Source organism: Podarcis liolepis (assembly GCF_965112155.1).
Source record: "Podarcis liolepis genome assembly, chromosome: Z".
NCBI classification, from domain to species: Eukaryota; Metazoa; Chordata; class Lepidosauria; order Squamata; family Lacertidae; genus Podarcis; species Podarcis liolepis.
The window spans coordinates 29,713,040-29,735,529 of NC_139570.1; the positions used below are offsets into that span (position 1 = coordinate 29,713,040).

A 22,490-nucleotide genomic window follows, 5' to 3' on the forward strand; every position below is an offset into this window, starting at 1 on the left:
ATTTGACATCATTACATGCTTACTTAGTGTACCAAATTGGTCTTCAGCAGAGAGGCAACTTAAAATTCCCATCCTTATAGGCCTCACATTCTCTGATCACGGCAGTTGGTAAGCAGACTGTAAAGCAAATCATTTTGTGTAATTTGGAAGCTTTTCAACCAAAGCACTGCAAAAAAGATATATTGTTAGGACTGCAGAAAAAGAGACAAGTGCAAAGGTGCCAGTGATGGGAAACTGCCTGCTACTTAGGCAAATGTGTAGACCAGAGGTGGCCATCTTTCAAAAGACTGCAACCTACTCACACAATTAAAAACTGGCAGTGAACTACCCCTTTTGGGGGGGTTCAGGTCAAAGGGCGGGGGGGAGATCGCTAATGAAACAGTCAGCCTCGCAGCAAGAGCTCCTTCTTCCATTCTAGCAATCTAGAGGGCGGAGCTGGATGGAGGAGCCAGAGATCAACTGCAATCTACCAAAACCTCCCGGGGATCAACCAGTAGATCAACCTTTTGCACATCCCTGGTATAGACAATCTCTGAGACAACCTCAAGCCTCAGAGAAGATGGCTAGAATTTATTTTCTTTTTCTCTCCCTGTGCTTTAGGCTCCAATTCAGCAGTTTGCAGACAAACTTAGTGGCTACTTCGTTCCATTTATTGTTGGTGTTTCTGTGCTTACACTTTTTGCCTGGATAGTGATCGGATTTGTCGATTTTGAAATTGTGGAAACCTATTTTCTTGTAAGTCTGGTATTCTTCTTTGGGAAGATTTATTTCACTTCCAGGTTTCAACCCTTTAATGCTGTTGACAACTCCCTACATTGTCTTTTGAAGTAATGCAGGGCTGGAGAATCTTATTGGCTCAGCAGACCAGATCCTTATAAAGATCTGTCTTGCAGGGCCATCCAGCTGTCAGTCAGGAGACTGTCAGTCACAAATGATGCCAGGGGATTCGGTGCTTTGAAGCCAGGACACCAAAGCCCAGCCAAATTGAGCATGTTGGGTGAGGTAGAAAGAGTTTCTTGTAGGGAGCTCTCGTGCACCTGAATCAAGCTGGATTGATCTCCCTTCATGTTGGCCAATGGAGAGAGAGGTCACTTCTGCTTATCGCTGAAGTGCATGGGGTTGCCTCAAAGAGGAGTCCTGGGAAAGAGGAACACTTCTCTCTCCCAGTGCTGCTTTTGGAAGCATGTCCAGTGAAAACAAGCAGCCCCCTTTCCCTTCAAGCATGGAAGTAGGGTGGGAACATTTGCGGTTATTCTTGATGTGCTTATCAATTGACCAATCTGTTTACATGCAGTTTTTAATGAGGGCATGATTGGGAATTACTAGCCTTAAAAAGGGTAATGGACTTAATTACATGATCTATATGAGCACTGAGGGGCAAATGTAGGTTTGCAGAGGCAATTACAACTCTTTAGAATTTTAAACCTTGAAATTTTATTTAATTGTACTTATAGTCTACCTCTTCCCAAGCACTCCAGGTGGCTCAATATAGAATTTCAACAAATGCTTCTTGTGTAGCTTTTGGAAGTACGCCCAGATTCATGCTTAGTTAAGTGTCAAGTGAAACACAGAAGCAAATTCCCAAGTTGAGGTCCAGCCACCGAAAGTGCCCAGCCTTGAAACCTGGAAATATAGGTGAAACTCGAAAAATTAGAATATCATGGAAAAGTTCATTTATTTTAGTAATTCAACTTAAAAGGTGAAACTAATATATGAGATAGACTCATGACATGCAAAGCGAGATATGTCAAGCCTTTATTTGTTATAATTGTGATGGTTATGGCGTACAGCTGATGAAAACCCCAAATTAACAATCTCAGAAAATTAGAATAGTGTGAAAAGGTGCAGTAGCTATTCAATCCATAACACCTGCAATGGGTTCCTGAGACTTTAAATAGTCTCTCAGTCTGGTTCAGTAGGAAGCACAATCATGGGGAAGGCTGCTGACCTGACAGTTGTGCAGAAAGCCATCATTGAGACCCTCCATAAGGAGGGAAAGCTTCAAAAGGTAATTGCAGAAGAAGTTGGATGTTCCCAAAGTGCTGTCTTGAAGCACATTGATGGAAAGTTATGCGGAAGGGGAAAGTGTGGAAGAAAAAGGTGCACAAGCAGCAGGGAGGACCGCAGCCTGGAGAGGATTGTCAGGAAAAGACCATTTAAACGTGTTGGGGACTTTCACAAGGAGTGGGCTGAGGCTGGAGTTAGTTCATCAAGAACCACCACACACAGATGGATCCTGGAGATGGGCTTCAAGTGTCGTATTCCTCTTGTCAAGCCGCTCCTGAACAAGAAACAATGTCAGAAGTGTCTTACCTGGGCTAAAGAAAAAAAGAACTGGTCTGTTGCTCAGTGGTCCCAAGTCCTCTTTTCTGATGAGAGCAAATTTGCATCTCATTTGGAAACCAAGGACCCAGAGTCTGGAGTAGGAATGGGGAGGCACACAATGCCAGATGCTTGAAGTCCACTGTGAGTTTCCACAGTCTGTGTTGATTTGGGGAACTGTGTCATCAGCTGGTGTTGGTCCACTGTGCTTCATTAAGTCCAGGGTCAACGCAGCCGTCTACCAGGAGATTTTGGAGCACTTCATGCTTCCTTCCGCAGATGAGCTTTATGGGGATGCTGACTTCATTTTCCAGCAGGACTTGGCACCTGCCCACACTGCCAAAAGTACCAAAACCTGGTTCAATGCCCATGGGATTACTGTGCTTGATTGGCTAGCAAACTCGCCTGACCTGACCGCATAGAGAATCTATGGGGCATTGCCAAGAGAAAGATGAGAGACGTGAGACCGAGCAGTGCAGAAGAGCTGAAGGCTGCTATTGAAGCATCCTGGTCTTCCATAACACCTCAGCAGTGCCACAGACTGATAGCATCCATGCCACGCTGCATTGAGGCAGTAATTGATGCAAAAGGGGCCCAAACCAAGTACTAAGTACATATGCACGCTTCTACTTCTCAGAGGTCCAATATTGCTCTATTTGCAATCCTTGTTTTGCTGATTTCATTTAATATTCTCGTTTTCTGAGATTATTAATTTGGGGTTTTCATCAGCTGTACGCCATAATCATCACAATTATAACAAATAAAGGCTTGACATATCTCACTTTGCGTGTCATGAGTCTATCTCATATATTAGTTTCACCTTTTAAGTTGAATTACTGAAATAAATGAACTTTTCCACAATATTCTAATTTTTCAAATTTCACCTGTATATTGATTTAGGTTGGCCTTGAAGTGGAGGTGGTCCCATAGATATGTGGGGTCCAGGCCACACAGAATTTTGTAGGTCAGCACCACACTTCGAATTAAGCCCTAAATAAATTTGTGAGCCAGTTAGTGAGTGGTCAAAGCTGCCTTAGAATAAGCTGTATTTTTCTTGTGAACAACCCTTGTTCATACCTAAGCAACTAACTGTTTGTTTGTCAATAGGGGTACAATAAGAGCATTTCCAAAGACGAAGTGATAATCCGCTTTGCTTTCCAAGCCTCCATTACAGTGCTTTGTATTGCTTGCCCTTGTTCTTTGGGACTAGCAACCCCAACAGCTGTGATGGTGGGTACTGGTGTAGGAGCACAAAATGGCATCTTGATCAAAGGTGGAGAACCTCTAGAGATGGCTCACAAGGTAAGAAATCAGACTTTCCTTTACAGTTTGGCCACAGACTGTCATGTTTCTAAAAAGGATCTGGCTAACTTCATTCATGGTTTGCTGTTGTTTTATTGATTCAGAAATTACTTATTGTAACTGTTGAGTGGATTTCTGTTTAATTTTGAAATGCTGATATTTAATATTATTCTATATTGTTTTGATGAATGTTGAATGTTATTTTATTTGCATATTGTATATTGTACTATGCATATTGTCTTATTTATATGATGTTAGCCACTCTGAGCCTGGCTTTGGCTGGGGAGAGCGGGATACAAATAAAATTTATTTATTTATTCATTTATTTATCCTTCCCCAAAGCTTGTATGACTTTAGTCTGCAAAAAAAGGGGGGGGTGGCGGACAGAAAGCACTTGGTTTCTAATGTGTTTGCGTTCTTTTTGCAGGTTAAGGTTGTGGTATTTGATAAGACAGGGACTATCACCCATGGAACTCCAGTGGTGATGCAGGTGAAGATCCTAGTGGAGAGTAACCGGATGCCACGCAATAAGATTTTGGCACTAGTGGGAACCGCTGAGAGCAACAGTGAGCACCCCCTGGGAGCAGCTATTACCAAATACTGCAAACAGGTAGAGGAGCACATACAGAGATTTCTTGATTCACCCTCTTAACTATCTGCCAAGTACCAACTTAATTGTGGGGGACATAACAGCCATGTCTGAACTTTCCTGCCATGCAGTGAAATAACCACATTTGCTACATATTCACACCTTATCTGGAAATGTTGTGGCATGGTGAGGCTGTCTTTGTCATCAGATTTCTCTCTGGAGTGAGAGTTCATGAGTATAGGATTTTGAGCTCATAGCATGCTGTGAAGTAAAGGAACAGCTGCAATATTCTGACCAGCAGAGGGATGTGCTCCTACAGTCTCTCTCAGCATGTCATACTGGGATGGGGCCACCCAGGTTCAAATATCCACTAACACATGAAGCTCACTTGGTTACCTTGACCCAATTGCTCTGCTTTTGCTTTATCTGCCTCATAGGATGGTTATCAGGATGTCATCAAATGGGGAGGGTTGGGGTGGAGAGAGAATCATGCATGCCACCCTGAACTGCTTGGAACAAGGGTGGGATAACAATGTAAGCCAATGGGCACCACAATGATATTTACTACAGTATATTTTTAGTAACTGGTTAATTTTACTTAGTGAATTATATTTAAATAATTATAATTAATACAGCTCTGTGTACATAATTCTGAATTGTCTAGAAATCTATGGAGTTGTATATAACGTAAGTTCTGCTCAGAGAAGACCCACTGAAATTAATAAACCTCATTTGGCTTTCTGAAAAGCCTCATTATTTACCGGTCTTACAAATATGTGATTATTTCTTAGCACCTCTTTAGTCTTAAGCTCCTTTGTACTTTGTTCCCTCAACCTACTATGTATTATTTATTTATAAAAATATTGATATACCACTGCATCATAAAGATATATCACAGCAGTTTACAACAATTTAAAAACAATAAAAACAAAAAAGTTTAAAACTAGTTAAAAGAAAAAAGAAATTAAATGCAAGTATCAATAGGCCATTGTGGGGGGTATACTCCTTATTGCCTTCATAGGCCTGGTGTAACAGAAAAGTTTTTAACACATTTAAAACTTGGCACAGATGGCACCTGCTGAATCCCTAGTGGCAGGGTGTTCCACAGGACTGAGCCAATGACTCTGAAGGCTCAGTTTCTCACATTACAATCTTGGGTGTGTATATGCTTTTGCAGAATGACTTTTAAAGTCTAGTATGCATTTACCAAATCCCAAGCACTATCTGATTATATATTCTCTTTAGGAATTGGACACAGACACCCTTGGAACTTGTACTGATTTTCAAGTAGTCCCTGGCTGTGGCATTAGCTGTAAAGTCACCAATATTGAAGCCCTGTTGTGCAGCAGGAGTGAGACCATGGAAGAGAACAATGTCAGGAATTCAGCCCTTGTGAAAATGGATGAGAAGATTGAGGAAATTATGCATCCTGCCTTGATTATTGATGAGCAGTTGCCAAGTAAGTTGAGATGAATCTGTCAAATGTGCTTCATGTAAGCAGAAGCCTTGTTTTGGCATCTGTTGCTAGAGGTGCATCAGCCTTTCTCTTTCACTGAGGGTGGGATCTGAGGTCTCCTTTGCTTTTAAAAAAGTAAAATACCAGCCCAATAGTATATTGTGCCTTGTAAAAGCTCTGAGGGGAACTGGGGGCAATTTCCTCTTGATCTTCTTTATTCTGATCCACTTCCGCTGTAACTGTGGTTTAGTGTCACAAGAATGAGATGAAGTAAGCCTTGAGTGCATACACTACCTCTTTCCCTCCTTTAAGCACAACTGAAAGTGCCAGCTTTGGGTTTCCTATAAACTGGTTTCTTGAGTTCAGCTGTATTGGGAAACTGCCTTTTATTTGGCATCAAAAGTGAAAGCTTTCAGTTTTCTATCTTTTCATGAGAAAGAGAGTAAAATGGGGTGTATGCTAGCCCAAAACTCAGTGGAGCCGTAGTTTAGTATATTTTCCTACCTGGAGCAGCATCTCTCACTCTCTCTTAGTTTTCTTTAGTCAACTATTTCCCTTATTTTATCAATTTAAAGTATTGCAAGGCATTCCAAGTGGGATAAACATGTGTTGCAGTTCTCACTGGACTGAATCATCTCTTACTGGAGATCAGGTCGGATGTGTATCTGAATCTTTCTCCCTCCCCACCCCCAAATAAGCTTTTGTAAGGATTAAAACTAGACTCGAATACATTGGGAGTGCCTTCAAACATGCAATTTCCCCTACCTTCAGCTTGAAGTAATACAGTCGCAACTAAAGTTGTACCGTGTGACTATGCTGCTCATGTAGCTCAGCTGTAAGCACACTGTTGCACAAGTGCATAATCTGGATAATTCTGACCACACACCTGTGGTCCCTAGCCATAGATCCCTAGTGAATAAATGTTCGTGAATAGCCATGAGTAAATGCTCCTGCAAACTTAGCATGCACCAGCAGCAGTGTGTAATTAACAGGTCACCTGTTTCTCAGAAACTGCAGTAATATTTTCCTTTCAGCTACTTGGGGTTCCCACAAGTATTCTGTTCTAATTGGAAACCGGGAGTGGATGTCTAGAAATGGTCTGCTTGTCAGAAATGAAGTTGATAGTGCCATGATTGAGCACGAACGTCGAGGTCGCACTGCTGTTCTTGTGGCTGTGGATGGTAAGCTTGATAATGAGGATTAGGTTTGGATTTTATGTGTGATACGTTGAAAAGGCAGGGAAGAACGCAGCTAAGGAGTAAACAGTGACTGAAAAAGTTGTACTTCAAGCAATAAGGAGCAAAATATTTTCAAGACAGATAAAAGAGAGCTCTAAGAGAGAATTAGACAAATTTGTGGGGGAGACAGGTATCAAAAGGCTACTAACCATGAGAGCAGAATATGATAACAGGATGCTGCACTAGATGTGCCATTGGTCTGATCCTGCAGGTTCTTCTTATGTTCTTACAGTATGCTATATTTTTCTATATAAAATATTCCAGTTCTCAAAATGAATTGTTTCATAATATTAATAGATAATCCAATGTGTGGCTACAAATCCTGTCAAACTGGAAGGTCTAACATTGTTCTTAACTTCTTTTTCCCTGTTGACTATTCCTATAATAAATATATACACAAAGCAGTACAGTAATCCTATCCAGTGTCATTTTCCTTTAAACATTAAGCAATGTAAATAAGTATTTTCAATTGACTTCTGTCTTAAAATACACACAGGTCCCAGTATGTAAACACTTGTTATACAAGTCTTCAGGTATCTACACATGAAGGATTTGTAACCTAACATTACCAAGTGAATGTCTTGAATCAGATATCCGAACAACAGTCAGAGAGACAGATATACAGAGAGACAAATTTACAGATACACAATTGCATTCACCGAAAAATCCCCGTTCCCTTCCTCCCTTGTCAGCTCTTTGTGCCACAAAACTTGTGTTTGGCTTGTGTTTCGTTGCTTTCTTGTTGAATAAATACAGGTATGTAGTTTAATTGTAACAGTGTTTGTGATTTTATTCATTATAGTAATGTTGTTAATGGTTTTACGGGGTTTTATTTAAACAATTTGGGGGCATGTTGTGGTTTTCTCCCTAGGAAGGAATGGAGCTTGCTATGTGAGCGCCCGCCTTACAAACTGTTTCACAGGAACAGATTATGTTTGCAAAGCAGGACCTGTGTGTATTTACAATTACTTCCGTTAAAATGCTTTCCAAGTAAAGCTGCCAGTAAATGTATTTGCATATAACTTTTAAGCGACATTTAATGTGCATTATTGATTCCCACAGAACCTCGATTCAGATAGGTTTGGCTATTAGAAATATTATTTGAGATCTGGAGAGGGAGAGAGAGAGAGAGAGAGAGAAAGGGAAGGAGGGCGTGTAATGTGGCATACTTTTAAAGTTTTGTGTTCTGCATGCAAGACAAGCTAAATACCAATAGTTCTAGGGCTTTAAGAAACTTTCTGGAAGCTTTCTGCCCAGAAAGCCAGTATCACTGCCTTGGAAAGTGAGAAGAACAGCCCATCTTTAAATTTGTGCAATGCCCCATGGGTGGAAGGAGAAAGGGGGTGAAGGAAAGAGGAAAAATAGTATTTCTGTTCTCTTCAGAAAACAAAGAAGATTAATGGAAACATATTCATGTCTGTCTAGGAGAACTCTGTGGCTTGGTAGCTATTGCTGATACTGTGAAACCTGAAGCAGAGCTGGCAGTCCGTACTTTGAAGGCTATGGGTTTAGAAGTTGTTCTGATGACTGGTGATAATAGCAAAACAGCCAGGTCTATTGCCTCTCAGGTAAGCTGCTCCATATGTTGGCTTGCCTTGCTTCAGGCAATTTTCCTAATGCCTACAAGGTCCAAAGGTTCCCCCCTTCAATTTTTAAAAATGCAATAGATTACTTATTCAGTCATTGGAGCATCAGTTAAATCAGTGTTACTCAAAGTGGTGGTCCACACACAGGTTCTGAGAGCCGCCAGCTGCCAGTCCCTGGTGACTCCACCACAGCTCAGGTTGGGTGGGATGCTTCAGGGACCAGATATGCTACTGGTCCCTGGACATTTGGAGGCAGGGATTGCTGGTCTACAGCATCAGATCGCTTGAGATGTACTGAGGTAAATAATGCTTTGATATTTCTAAGCAATGCCACTCATTGGGGGAATGCTTTTCGAAGATGAGAATCTCGTAGGTCCACAGATCTCATTATTCTTAACAGCTGTATTTTTTTTTGTGTCTGAGGAATCTTCTGGTATGATTTTGGACTTCCTTTTCTTTTTCAGGTTGGCATCACTAAAGTGTTTGCTGAGGTCCTTCCTTCCCACAAGGTTGCCAAAGTAAAGCAACTGCAGGATGAAGGGAAACGGGTAGCAATGGTGGGGGATGGGATCAATGATTCCCCTGCTCTTGCCATGGCTAATGTTGGAATTGCCATTGGCACAGGCACAGATGTGGCCATTGAGGCAGCAGATGTGGTTTTGATTAGGGTAAGTGATCGGATAGAGTGAAGACCCTTAATTCAATGTAAAACAAATTATGCCACCAATGTAACTAGTCTTGTTAATTCTTACTTGGCAGAATGATTTGTTGGATGTGGTGGCAAGCATAGATTTATCACGGAAGACTGTTAAAAGGATACGAATCAACTTTGTCTTTGCTCTCATTTACAATCTTGTCGGAGTTCCTGTAGCTGCTGGTATGTGATGATTCTGGACTTTGACAATATGTATAATATTGCTTTTTTTTCTTCCATGGAACATTAATTGAAAGTATATATCAATTAACAATTCCTTAATGTGGGAGAAATTTGTGTGTGAGAAAAAGAAGAAAGCTGCAGTTGATGTAAATATGTTGCACAGAAAGAAGAATGTTAAGGGTTGCAACTGATACCCAAACATTCTTAAATGTTCATGCAAATTATAGTGGGTAGAAAAAAGGGAAGCTTTTCCAGTTTATATTTATTTATTTATACATACATACATACATACATACATACATACCCTACCTATCTGACTGGGTTTCCCCCTGCCACTCTGAGCAGCTTCCAACAGAATATTAAAAAATACTGACATTTCAGACTTTAAAAACTTATTGATACAGGGCTGCCTTCAGATGTCTGTTGAAAGTTGTATAGTTGTTTATTTCCTTGACAACTGATGGGGTGCGGGTGTTCCATGGGGAAGGCGCCATTACTGAGAAAGCTATCTGTCTGGTTCCCTGTAGCGTCACATCTTGCAATGAGGAACTGCCAGACGGCCCTCAGAACTGGACCTCAGTGTCTGGGCTGAACAAACTGGATTATATTTACTTGCTTGCTTAATTTTTGGCATTTGCATGCTGCCCTATCACCCAAAGTTATTTGCGTGAGCTGTACTTCCGAAGAGGGCCTTAAGCAATGAGTAGGCAGGTACACATGAGAGAAAACCTGGTTCCAACACATTTATGAGTTTAAAGGTTAAAACCAATTAAAAAGTGATGGGAACTGTAAATGGACCATAAATGGTCAAGCTGGCCTTGCTTTGGACCAGCTGCAGTTTCCAGACTGTTCTAAGTGCAGCTGTTTGATTAAATATGCAGTGTTACAAAACTCTACAATTGATACTCTAGCTAGGTCCTCTGCAAGTCCATAAATCCTATACTTGGGTTTTGCCGTCAGCTCTGCTTTGCCCCCTACATAAACACTAATTTAAGATGCTTTGATTTTTTTTAATGCATTTCAGGATCATGTTTGTGACTTTGTTCTTTAACATCCCCTAGAGTTATTTCCAATTTCCCTCCCCAGGCGTCTTCCTTCCAGTTGGTTTGGTTCTGCAGCCTTGGATGGGCTCTGCAGCAATGGCTGCCTCTTCCGTTTCTGTTGTGTTGTCTTCTCTGCTGCTAAAATTGTAAGTACAATATCCTCAAGCTTCTCATTCTTACTTTCATGACTTGCTTGTGAAGTCCATGGTTGCATTTTGAGAAAAATAATTTGCTCTTCCAAAGAGGATAAGCAGCAAGCTGGGTTCTGTCCTACCTTTTCAAAATTCAGGTAGGACTTACCTGTGCCTGTAGTTTTCCAGAAGAATCCCCTGCCCCATAACTGCTGTTCAATGCAGTGAGCTTTCAATAATGTATTTTAATGCATTGCGTGTCTCATTCAGCCTCATCACAACTCTATTTAGAGAATGCCAGTTTTTGCAGTTATTGCCGATTAAGCTCGTTAGCCTAATTAAAGATTTGATCCTTGGTTAAATTGGGGATCAAATATTGTGAGTTGCTGGACTACCATGGTTTTCACATTCCCACTTTGTCCTTCTCAGCCCTGCGACAGCATTTTAAGAGAAGGAGACGTTATATCCACACTTCCATCCCAGTTAGGATTTCCTCCCTTCACACAAAGACATTGCAGGCAACATAGAGAACTGTCTGGCTCCTCAGCCTGGTCTGTTCTGGTTATGGATGATATTGTAGCTGGGCACCTCTGGAGCCAGTCAGGGGAGGAAACTGGCACAGTTTGATTTGATTATTGATTATTTAATTTCTGTACCTCTTAATATATTTTTTAAAAATCTCTTTAAGAGGGGTACAAAAAAGACAACTTAAAGTAAAATATTGCAGAAACACACAGTTACATATAAAACTGTTACATCAATACAAAGTTATGAATATATAAAAATCAATATCAATTCATCTTCCTTCTGACACACCCTCCCTCTCAGCCTCTAGGTTCTCATCCAGAGTCCAGACTACAAGCTTTAATAATTATTACCTGAATGATTAAATTGCAACCCTGTTTCAAACTGATGCAGAGGTGATTTTTGTGCATTTTCCCTTCCCTTTAGCTATAAGAAACCCACCTGTGAGAAATATGAACGGCGTACCCATGGCCAGGTGAGGCAGAAGAGCCCTTCCGAAATCAGTGTCCACATTGGAATTGATGAAACTGGACCAAGATCCCCAAAGCTGAACCTCATGGACCGAATTGTCACTTACAGCCGAGCTTCCTTAAACTCCCTCTTCTCTGACAAGCGGTCCCTTAGCAGCATAGTCCTCAGTGAGCCAGACAAGCACTCCCTTCTAGTTGTAGATTCCCGGGAGGAAGATGACACAACTCTCTGAAAGTCTTCTTTTTGCTGAGAAGTGAACTTGGTCTCTCTTCATGCACTGATCTATTCTGGAGGTTGACCAGCTGCACTGTGTTTCCAATCGTTTTGAATTGGATTTCAATTGCTCAGTTGACCAGGGCAATTATATCCCCACCCCTCCAAAAAAAATCACTTCTAACTCAAGAGGCTGGCAGTTTCTGCAGTGCTTTGCCAGTATTAGCAAGCCAGAGCTTATCCAAAACCAACACTCACAAGCCACAGTATGCACTGGAAGCCAGTGCAGAGCAAGACACTGCTGAGCTGCTGGGATCATGAAAGGGCAGTCACCAGCCCATGGTTTCTAGGCCATGTCTTTGCATGCAATGCGACATTATTTTATAGAGTGTGAACAAGTAAGGATAGAAACCATGATTTCTTTTTTCCTTTCCTTTTTTTTTAAACACAGATGTGCCTTATTTTGTAATGGTTGTCTTCATAATTTCTTCCTAATTTGCTATGTGTAAAATGGCATTTTTCAGAAAACATTGCAACACAGGTTTTCCCATGATTTGGAAAAAAAAGGAAACAATTCCCGTTATTTGTTTCTCCTCCCCATCCCAGCTGCAGAGCTATAGACAATTCAGTTCACTCACCCGAGGCTACTGGTGAGAACGGTGCTTTCAAGTGTATAGAGGAGCTCCACTCTTGCCACAGCCACTGCCACACAAAGAATCAAGGAGTCAGGGCCATGCCTTGTGATGTTTTTCATTACTCAAAGGTCTGTGTCTTTGTAACTTCAAAAAGATGGAGTGGCTCAGTCGGCAGAGCATGAGACTCTTAATCTCAGGGCCGTGGGTTTGAGCCCCATGTTGGGCAAAAATATTCCCGTATTGCAGCAGGTTGGACTAGGTGTCCTTCACAGTTCCTTCCGGTTCTATGAATCTATGATCTGAGATGTATGCTGGTGAGTTTGAGATGTTTGACACTGCAGAGTTTAAAAAGATGTGTTTTCCTTCAGCGCTTTCAGGGAGCTCCCATTCTTGCATTTTGAGTATGAGGTTTTTTTGTTTAGTTTTTTTTTAAAGGCTCCTGAGCAATCTTTATTTATTTATTTCTGAGCAGATCACAAAATTTCGTCTTGGAACTTTTAATTTCTTTTCCATTTTGCTCAACTAAAAATTGTCATGGTTGTCGCAATGCTACCGCTACAGTTACGACTGTGCTGGCTTGGGTCTGTCGGGAGTTTTGCAGTTCAGAACATCTCGAGGGTGTAAGGGTTGGGAAGGCAGTGCTAAGCCAAAGCGCGGGTTCTGCATTGATGGGAAGCTATTGTTTCGTCTCCCTGCATCACAATATACATTTGTTATATTATTTAACTTTTAAAGAGATTGGCACTAGATTTGCCCACGTTTCTCACCATGTTTACAGTTCAGCAGGTCTTAGATTGTAATCCTTTGCAGTGAATATTGCAATGTTGATATTTGAACAATGGTTGAAGACATACATTGTAGAGTCCTTTAACCTGATAATAGAGGCATTTTATAGTGTTTAAAGTAGCAAGAGAGAGGACCACGGTTCAGAAAACACCAGGGCTATTGTTCTTGACCTGCAGGGGCATTAATGCACCAGTTTTAGTCATCATTAATCCCATTCCTAAAGCCATACTTAGGGGGGAAATGAAGCCAAACTGCAGCTGTTTCACTCCCACCCCAAGTCATGATGGGATAATAAGAGTACAGAAAGTATATCAGTGAAAGTCCACTGCCAGGGAGTAAGTCATCATCTGACTCAGAATCCTGACCCTCTCTGGCACACACCCTGTGCAGGTCTGTCCCACATTCAGGAATCATGAATTTAGCTGGCCTGCACCGGCCCTTTGTCCTTGGCTGTTATGTGGCCACTTACCCTCTGCAGCCTCAGTTTGACTCAAGAGACCGGGTTTACCAGAAAAGGGGGTGGGGCTGGCTTCAAAGGAAAAGCAAGGGCCAAGGGCCCCTTCCTGTCGATTTGCCCCCTTTCACCTGGCATATTAGATGCAAGTGTTGGGTCCTGTGCCAGCCATCAAACACCACTGGCAAGAGTGGTGAAAAAATGTGTGTATTTGGAATGAAGTAAATTGTGTGCTCTAAAAATCTTTAAACTAGAAATGTTTGTAAGACTGCATCTTAACTGAGCATAGAACACCATATTGACTGCCCAATAGTGGCTCAATGGAAAGCTCAATGAAATATTTTCACAATGATGTTGCGTTTCAAAATAGTAATAATGATGGAAAGATACTGAGGAGGTGGTTACAGAAAATAGTTTTTGATGTTTGATCTGTGTGAAACAGAAATCTTGGAAATTTATTTTTCTGCATCTCACTGTTCTGCCCTTGAAGTTATATTCTCCCCTCCCTTGTAATTTGCACAAAGCATGCTTGAAATATTAGTTGGAAAGAGCAGCCAATTTCTTTCTGATGGAATCAGCCTATTAAAGCAGAGCTGGTGATGGCTTCACTCTGAGAAACAGATATTTTAAAATTTTAATGGCATGCCAGTCTGGGAGCCTTTACTTGCCTGAATAATTATCCACTTTACTTGCTCTGCAGTTTCAATGCCCGTTAAGCCTGCAGTGAAGAGCCATTAACTTCCTGTCCTGCCACCTCAAGAAAATCTGACCCATATGATACCTCAGTTTAGTTCCTGTTTGTTGCCTGATAAATGGTATTATTCTAGAACAGGCATAGGCAAACTCAGCCCTCCAGATGCTTTGGGACTACAACTCTCATCATCCCTGACCACTGGTCCTGCTAGCTAGGGAGGATGGGAATTGTAGTCCCAAAACTTCTGGAGGGCTGAGTTTGCCTATGCCTGTCCTAGAAGTATTACAGTTTTCTTCCTTTGGAGCAGCGGTTATATGTCAAGGCTTGTATTGAAAGGGTTCATATCTAAGTTGAATTATAGCTAGGGAGAAACCAGAGAATTGGTGTGGAGGACCACACAGTCGGGTCTGTATCAGTTGACGGTGGATGTTTTTGTTTTTTGAGGCTGAACAAATCTGCACTTTCCCCTTTCGAAAAATATTTGTGACGTGTTTTGATGAAACATTTACAGGATTTCAGCTGTCACATCACTTTGATCATTCACAAGATAAGTTGTGGGAGTAGGTGCTATCTTTTGGCAGGAGATGAGCTACTAGCATTTGCCATTCATGATCATGTCATAACAATCTTCCAGTCTTCTCTGTGTCTCTTGAGGCAGAAAATAGAAGGTAGAATCCATAATGTTTCACTGCCAGCTGTTAAATTTGGTTTCCTCTCTGTCCTCTTAAGGGCTACTGCCCAAGAAATAGGATAGTGTATTTTAGTGGCTTCCTTACAGAAAAGATCTGAAAGAGGATGTGTTTTATCTTCTTTCTTCTCTATCTTTATTTTTCATCTTTGGTTTCCTCTGCTCTGGGACATTATTGGGGTCCAAGGATTACATGCACACAAAGGTAGTGGATAATTGGTGGAAGGACCCTGACCGAGAGGCATGGAAAGGAAGACTCTCTAACTCTCAGGGTTAGAGACTGGGAGAAGAAAGGAAAGCTCCCAGGTGGGAGCTGGGAGAGTTCACTACATCCTGTGTGAGACAAAAGTTACAAGCTTCCTTTGACAGAGGACTCTGCTTTTCTCTTTCTCTCTTTTTTTTAAGTTTCTTTTATCTACTTGTATTATGAAAAAGCTTTAATAAAATCTAATTTTTTAAAAAATGAAAGAGGATCCAAAGGCACTGTTTCCTCAGCAGCAGAGTTAGTGTGTAGATTTTATCTACATTGTAGGGGGTCCCTTGGGGTCACTTCCAACCCTACAATTCTATGATTCTGTGGTGGTTTGAAATGTACTGCTATCACATACTTGATGCAGAAGCCCACCCAGTGTGTCTTCCCTTTCTATGTGTGATTTGCCAAACTTTTTTGGAATGTTCATCTTGATGCTGTGTGAATAATAGCTTATACTTGGCTTTAATTCAAAGAACCAAAATTACTTTACTGTCTTGACTGTACAGTGTTCCGATAAAATGTCTTCTTCTTTCTTCTTTGGCAATCACTCGTAGCCGAGTAAGATTGCCTTCCATGAACACGGTCTTAGCAGTGAGTCTGTAAGTGACTGTGGAGGCCAATTCTGGATTCACACGTCCTTCCACAGTGGGGACAGAGGTTTCCAAATGGGAGTTGATCACGGTGAGGGTTTGCCAAGCGTGCCTTCCTCCTAGCACGTTTCTCCCTTTCATCCTGAGTTCAAGCGTCTTCAAAGTCCATGAAACCTTTGGTAAAGGCTATTCTCCAAAAGGAGCAGTCGCAGGCCAGTGTTTCCCAGTTGTCGGTGTTTATACCACATTTTTAAAGATTTGCCTTGAGAGAGTCTTTAAACCTCTTTTGTTGACCACCGGCATTATGCTTTCCATTTTTAAGTTTGGAATAGAGTAATTGCTTTGGAAGACAATAATGAGCTATCTGCAAAACATGACCAGTTCAACAAAGTTGATGTTGAAGAATCATTGCTTCGACACTGGTGATCTTTGCTTCTTCCAGTGCACTGGCATTAGTTCGCCAGTATTCCCAAGTGATGTGTAAAACTTTTCAGAGACACCGTTGATGGAATCTTTCGTGGAGTTGGGGATGGCGTTTATAAGTGGGATCTCTTCTCTCTCCCAGATTTTTTCGATGAGCTTGTGAAGTTGTTGTGTAAGTTCAATTCCGCCCACTTTGAAGACTTTGGCAGGTATCCCATCAGGTCTGCTGTTTTTGTTGTTTTTCATTTTGTTAATAACTGTACACAACTTTCCCAGATTTGGAGATACAGCAAGCTGATCTCTGATTTATTTTTGCAGAATTTGTGAGAAGACCTCAGCAGCTATGGCGGAGTTGTGGTTAAGGAGATGCTGGTATTGTTCTTTCCAGCACAGTGGAATAGCTTCTTTATCTTTTAGAAGTGTAGTACCATCTGTTGAGTGTAGGGGGCATATGTCATGATTTACTGGCCCATAGATGGTGTTTGTGGCTTTAAAGAAACTTTGTGCATCATGAGTGTCAGCTAAGTGCTGGATCTCTTGAGCTTTTTTTATCCACCAGGTGTTATTTAGTTTTCTGGTTCCTCTGTGAACTTCAGCCTTAGCGCTGACATAGGTTTTTTTCTTAGTGGCACAGTTTCTATCTCTTTGCCAGATCTGAAAGGCCTCCCTTTTCTTGTCAACAATGCGTTCAATCTCACTGCCATCTCATCAAACCAGTCCTGATGTTTCTTGGTTTGGTATCCAAGAGTTTGTTCACAGGCTGCAATAATGGATGTTTTTAGCTTGGCCCAGTGTTCCTCATTGTTATCAGGGAACTCTGAAAAAAGATGGTCCTTAAAAGTCATTTGGAAGCAATCCCACTTAATAGGCTCTTGAAGAGCTTCAGTGTTCACTTTGCACCTTTGTTTCCTTCCTTGAAGCCTGCATTGAGGTATCTTGATAGCCGTTGTGGAGCATATTAACTGGTGATCTGTCCAGCAGTTGTCGGAACTTGTCATAGCTCTGGCACATCACAGTGATCTTCAGCTTGGACAATTACATAGTCTAAGACAGTGATAGCAAACCTTTTAGAGACCGAGTGCCCAAACTGCAACCCTAAACCCACTTATTTATTGCAAAGTGCCAACACGGCAATTTAACCTGTATATCTCATTTTTTCTGTGTGTTTCATGTTTCTTCTTTATGACTGCTGTTGTAATAAATAATCCTTCATAAAAGTTATTGCATTACATTCTTCGTTAAATTTTCTTTCCATTGATATATAATTTTATGGTATAACTTAGTGCTATTTTTCTAAAAAAAAATGTTTAGGGGTACTCTCATATTGACTCAAGAAAATCACCACGGGGGGGGGGGTAAATACAGTTCAAATTGGGGGGGAAAATACAGTGGTACCTCAGTTTTTGAACAGCTTAGTTCTTGAACTACTTGGAACCTGAGGAGTTCAAACCCGGAAATGAGTAATATCAAGGTTGTGTACTGCACATATAGTCAAAAATAAGACTCCGTTCTGGTTGCTGTTGCCAACTCCTCCTTTTCCAATAGTCCCAGGCCACAGATTGAAATCTTGCCCAACTCTTGCATTAAAATCACCCAGGAGGACTTAGGTGTCTCTGATAGGATGGTATCCAGTTGAGAGTAAATGTTTTTCTTTAATGTCTTCATTGGCATCCAGTGTTGGTGCATAAGCAATTAGAATAGTAGCCTGTTGGTTTTTGGTGAGATTTATTCAAAGGGTTGACAGTTGCTCATTAATGCCGGTAGGGACTTCTGACAAGAGCTTCACAAGATCATTTTTGATAGCGAAGCCTACCCCATTTTTTGATGTTCTTGTTCAGATAGACCTTTCCAGAAGAATGTGTTTCTTCCTTCAGTTGTCCCTCTCCTGCTTTTCAAGAGTCTTGAAGCACTTCAATATCAATGTTAAAACGTTGCAGCTCTCTTGCAATGATGGCTGCATTCAGGATGCTCATTTTCTGTGTTATCCCACAAAGTCCATATATTCCATCTTCCAAAATTCAATTGTCTTTTATGACCTCTGGGTGGTGACCCCACTGGGTGCGGTAATCCAGTCAGGGAAAAAGGAGGGTAGACTACGTCTAGGGCACATTTTCTAGCCCCTCCCTCTTTTCAGGGTGAGCAGAGTGGATCCTAAAAAGGGCTGCTCAGTCATGGATACAGCTGCTGAGCTGCTCAACTGCCTCATTCCTTGAGTCAGAACAACGGAATCTGTATTCACCGCCTATGTGCCGGTTTATGACTAGGGGCTTCCAGATTTCATGATCCTGCCCGCATTACCATTGCCAATCACCATGGGACTTTGGGGGGTTTGGGATGGGTTTTTGAAAGATGCCTGTGCATGACTTTGTTTTATGTGTGTAGATCAGTTTGTGCTGACCATGACACAGTCTTTGCAGTAAGGCTCTATTCCGATGGCATGAGTATCATGACGATTGGTAGATTCTTATCTGCTGCAGCCTTCATCCGCCTTCACAGCCGTTGCAACATGCCACTTGTTATCTTCTGCCTGTTCTGCTGTTGCGGACTTCTTGGATCCTTATTTGCCTAGCTCCTTCCCTTTGACCTTACCGCCTTGGGTGACCCTGCTGGGAGCCCAAGGCTTCCAACAGCTTCTCTCACAAGGGTCATAGGAATGTGAAAGCCCACTCACCACGGCAAGGTGATGATCTAGCAAGTGAGTCCGATAAAATGTACTCTGCCTGTAAATATGGTTTGTTTCCTGTCTTGAGCACATTTCATTTATTTACAGTTTTATGTTAACTCATGTGTGTTAAAATATCAAAAAAGCTATTTTTAAAAAGCTGCAGAAAAAGCTATGCATTTACATTTTATTTGATTTATTTATTGCTCTTCTCCACTGTTAGGCAAGATGTTCTGCTGTCTGCTTCATTTAAATTACTATCCAGAAAGTAAATCCAGACATAAATGCAAGTCAGGGCTTCCCTTTCCTCTAGATCACATTTGGCTGGCTGGCAAACTGAATGCTGATTTAATCATCTGTCTTGTCCTCCCCTCCCTGTTTTGCCAAGTTGGATGTCTACCTTGTTAGTTTTTTAAAGCGCTACATGTACATTTATTCAGTTAAATGTACACCCATCTCTCTCTTTTTAGGTGTGTCTGTTAAAAGCAATTACGTTTTCTTAAAAAATGAAAAACTGCTTTCAGATAAGAGTTGGGTTGGTGATGTCACTGGTTTATATCCATCTGCTGCAAATATGCAGTATTGATGGGCTCTCCAACCTTTTCAGACCTAGGACCTACTTCTAACCCGAACATTCATTTGTTAATATTTTGCCATATTTTTGCATGGTGGCAGTGCTCCTGTTGCAACCCATATTGGATTGGGCCACCACCCACTAGCAGGTCCCAACCTACCAGTTGAAGGCCAGTGGACTAGGAGGTAAGATAATCTAAACAAAATGCAGTGAGTGCAGTTCCATTGGTGGTTCAATTCTCACATGATGTGTGTATGTGTACTCCTGCAACTGGGCAGATGGTTGAAGCTTACATAGCATTTTCCCATTGCTTTTTTAAAAATAAAATATGTAGGTATTTTAGTACAAAGGTGACTCACTGGTGGCTTACACAGGTCCAGGATTTCTGAAAAATTGACTGAAGGTTGCTTTACAAGTTACATGACAGCTCACTTGTTTGTTGCGACCGCTGGTCCCAATTTCTCAGTAAGCAAATCTAACATGCTTAGTGTGCACACACCCATTATTATTTTTGGGGTGCCTTCCAAATGTTTTGGGTGAGCCCAGATTTGTAGGTCACCTGTGACAATAAGAATGGCCTTTCCCAATCTCCTGTAAAGCTGTCCTGCATTTTTAAGGAAACGAGAAATGTTTTCATCTCCTTGGGACTCTGATTATGGGTTCTACAAAGTACTATTGTGAGTACACATTGGGTTGCATTTAATTTTCAGCTGAAAAAATCACAAGTTCTTGCCATGACTGTATGTAATGTCTTGATTTTCAGGATACGCTCTGTAAAACAAAACAAAAAAACCAACAACTTTGTGCAATATTTGCTTTTAATGCATAATATTTTACATTTGGCGGGTATGCCACAGTTATAATCTTGTCAAGAATGTGCCTTCAGCTCTATAAATGTTATATCACAACATTACAAGACTGGTTGTGTGTGGATTTTTATTTGAAGGGCCCCATTTTGGTTTCATTCAATCTGTTTCTGTTCAGAAATATCTCACCTAGCTAAGCACCATTCAGAATTACATTCTTTAATTGGTGCCACGCCACCACCACAGTGTGCAATGCACCACTCCTGTGAACTTTTGGATTCTTTCCCATTACAATATATTTAGAAAGAAAAGGAAGCGGAACAAGGAAAAAAGGAAGAGGTTCTACCTTCTGGATGAAAAGCCAACCCCAAAGCACCACGTCACTTAACTAGTATCTGTATAAATGGGTGCCAAATGGATTCATGCTAGGGTTAGCTTTCCTATATTCTTCCTATACTGTCGGAGACAATGTGCCTCTGCATATCCATTGCTGAGAATCACAAGTGGAGAGAGGGCTCTTGTGCTCAGGTTCCACTTGTAGTTTTCTTAGAGGCATCTGCTTGAGTACTGTGAGAACAGCAAGCTGGACTAGATGGGCCTTTGGCCTGATTCAGCAAGGTTTTTTAGGTTCTTAAGCAATTTGTTCTATCCAAAAAAATCTGCTTCCAAACTACAGCGCAACCCAGTTTATAAAGCTGGCAATCCAAGGTAGACTTCCTGTAGATAGCAGATTGTTTTGCCCAGTACCCGTGCTTTCTTTGCTAGAAAAAGAGCTGCTGGTACTCACTATGAAGTTGTTGCAGTAAGTGCCACACTTTTTAACAACAACAAAAGGGGTGCTGGTACTGCATACCTGTGAATACCCCTAGAAAAGAGAACCACTGCCTCGAACCATATAACAATATAATTTTAAGAGCTGCTATTTCCCCCCTCTTCAAAATGAAGACAACAAGTTAGGACATAATAACAAGCAAACAACCCTGTGTTCCCTGTCCTCACCAAGTGTCCCCTAGCCCTCAAGGAGCTGCTATTTTCAATGCCTTAAAGGAAATCTATAATCGACAGGGACATGCAGGCCACCCTTTTCCAAAATGGTGCCCTCCCAATGTTTTTGGACTATGGCCTTGTTCATTGGAGATGATTGGTTTGAATGTGGAGAGCACAAAGTTGGGAGAGGCTGATGTCGACAATGTGAAAAGGCAAAAGCAGAAGAGGGTGGACTTGTTCAGAGTTATAAGCAAAATGCTCTTATAAAAGAGAAACCAGCCAGGCTTCCTGTGGCTATAGTCCTGCCCTTGCATCTTTGCTCACTTTTCTTAACTTGACTGCTGTCATCTAATCATCATTGGAAAAGAAGAGATTAGAAGAAAGATGGTATCACTGGCCCTTGACTCACTAACTAAGCCTTGGATGGATGACCTGTGGTCTTCCTCCTACAATCATCCCTGTCCATAGACCACCTGGGAAGGGCTAATGGAGTCAAGGATGACCTGTGGTCTTCCTCCTACAATCATCCCTGTCCATAGACCACCTGGGAAGGGCTGATGGAGTCAAGGATGACCTGTGGTCTTCCTCCTACAATCATCCCTGTCCATAAACCACCCTGGCAAGGGCTGATGGAAGCTGGAGTCCAACAGTTGGAGGCACCACATTGGCTAGTCCCATTCTGTGCACTTGCTCTCTGTATTACATTTGTGCAAATAAAAGTTTTTGAGTGCATATAGTTAAAATCTGAGTACTGTATACATCTGTCCTTCACAAATCCCATGTTGGAAGCCTTATCTATATCTACATCCATTTCCTTTGCTTTAATCTACATAGATTAGATACTAGAGCACAGTTTGAAGCATCTGCTGTCCTTCCTTGCACTGACAGGCTAGCTTTCCTCTGCTAAGCTCAATTCAGCAAATGCAAGCTCTCATCAGGCTCTCATTTGCTGAGTCCCTTCCCTTCAAAACTTGTAGGGGTGGGATGATAAGGATCGATCTCCTAAATATACTTTGGGTCCTACTATCATAAGCAGAAAGTGTGTGCCATAAAGTGATGTGGGTTTTCAAAAAAAACACAAAAAGCACCCTCCACTGCCCTAAATCAGTTGAGTTTTTAGTGTACAGTGGTACCTCGGGTTACAAACGCTTCAGGTTACAGACTCTGCTAACCCAGAAATAGTAC

At 41.5% G+C, this 22,490-nt stretch overlaps 1 protein-coding gene and 1 long non-coding RNA gene across 5 annotated transcripts in view; one reads left to right on the forward strand and one right to left on the reverse strand.

The window, feature by feature from the left end:
- The window catches only part of ATP7A (ATPase copper transporting alpha), a 54,339-nt gene extending 33,909 nt beyond the window's left edge, over positions 1-20,430 (forward strand). For all 4 annotated transcript variants that reach the window (XM_083484574.1, XM_083484575.1, XM_083484576.1 and 1 more), the window contains 10 exons: positions 601-735; positions 3,430-3,624; positions 4,052-4,234; positions 5,459-5,672; positions 6,704-6,850; positions 8,333-8,475; positions 8,958-9,161; positions 9,253-9,370; positions 10,457-10,559; positions 11,496-20,430. In XM_083484574.1, the coding sequence (XP_083340700.1) occupies positions 601-735; positions 3,430-3,624; positions 4,052-4,234; positions 5,459-5,672; positions 6,704-6,850; positions 8,333-8,475; positions 8,958-9,161; positions 9,253-9,370; positions 10,457-10,559; positions 11,496-11,772 (1,719 nt within the window). In that variant the 3' untranslated portion in view covers positions 11,773-20,430. The remainder of the gene's footprint in view (positions 1-600; positions 736-3,429; positions 3,625-4,051; positions 4,235-5,458; positions 5,673-6,703; positions 6,851-8,332; positions 8,476-8,957; positions 9,162-9,252; positions 9,371-10,456; positions 10,560-11,495) is intronic.
- LOC310697992 lies at positions 19,187-22,220 on the reverse strand. Its single transcript, XR_014521285.1, has 2 exons — positions 21,921-22,220; positions 19,187-21,778 (listed from the first exon to the last, which is right to left on the reverse strand). It is a non-coding gene; the product is annotated as an uncharacterized lncRNA (long non-coding RNA).
- Between the last annotated feature and the right edge of the window lie 270 nt (positions 22,221-22,490).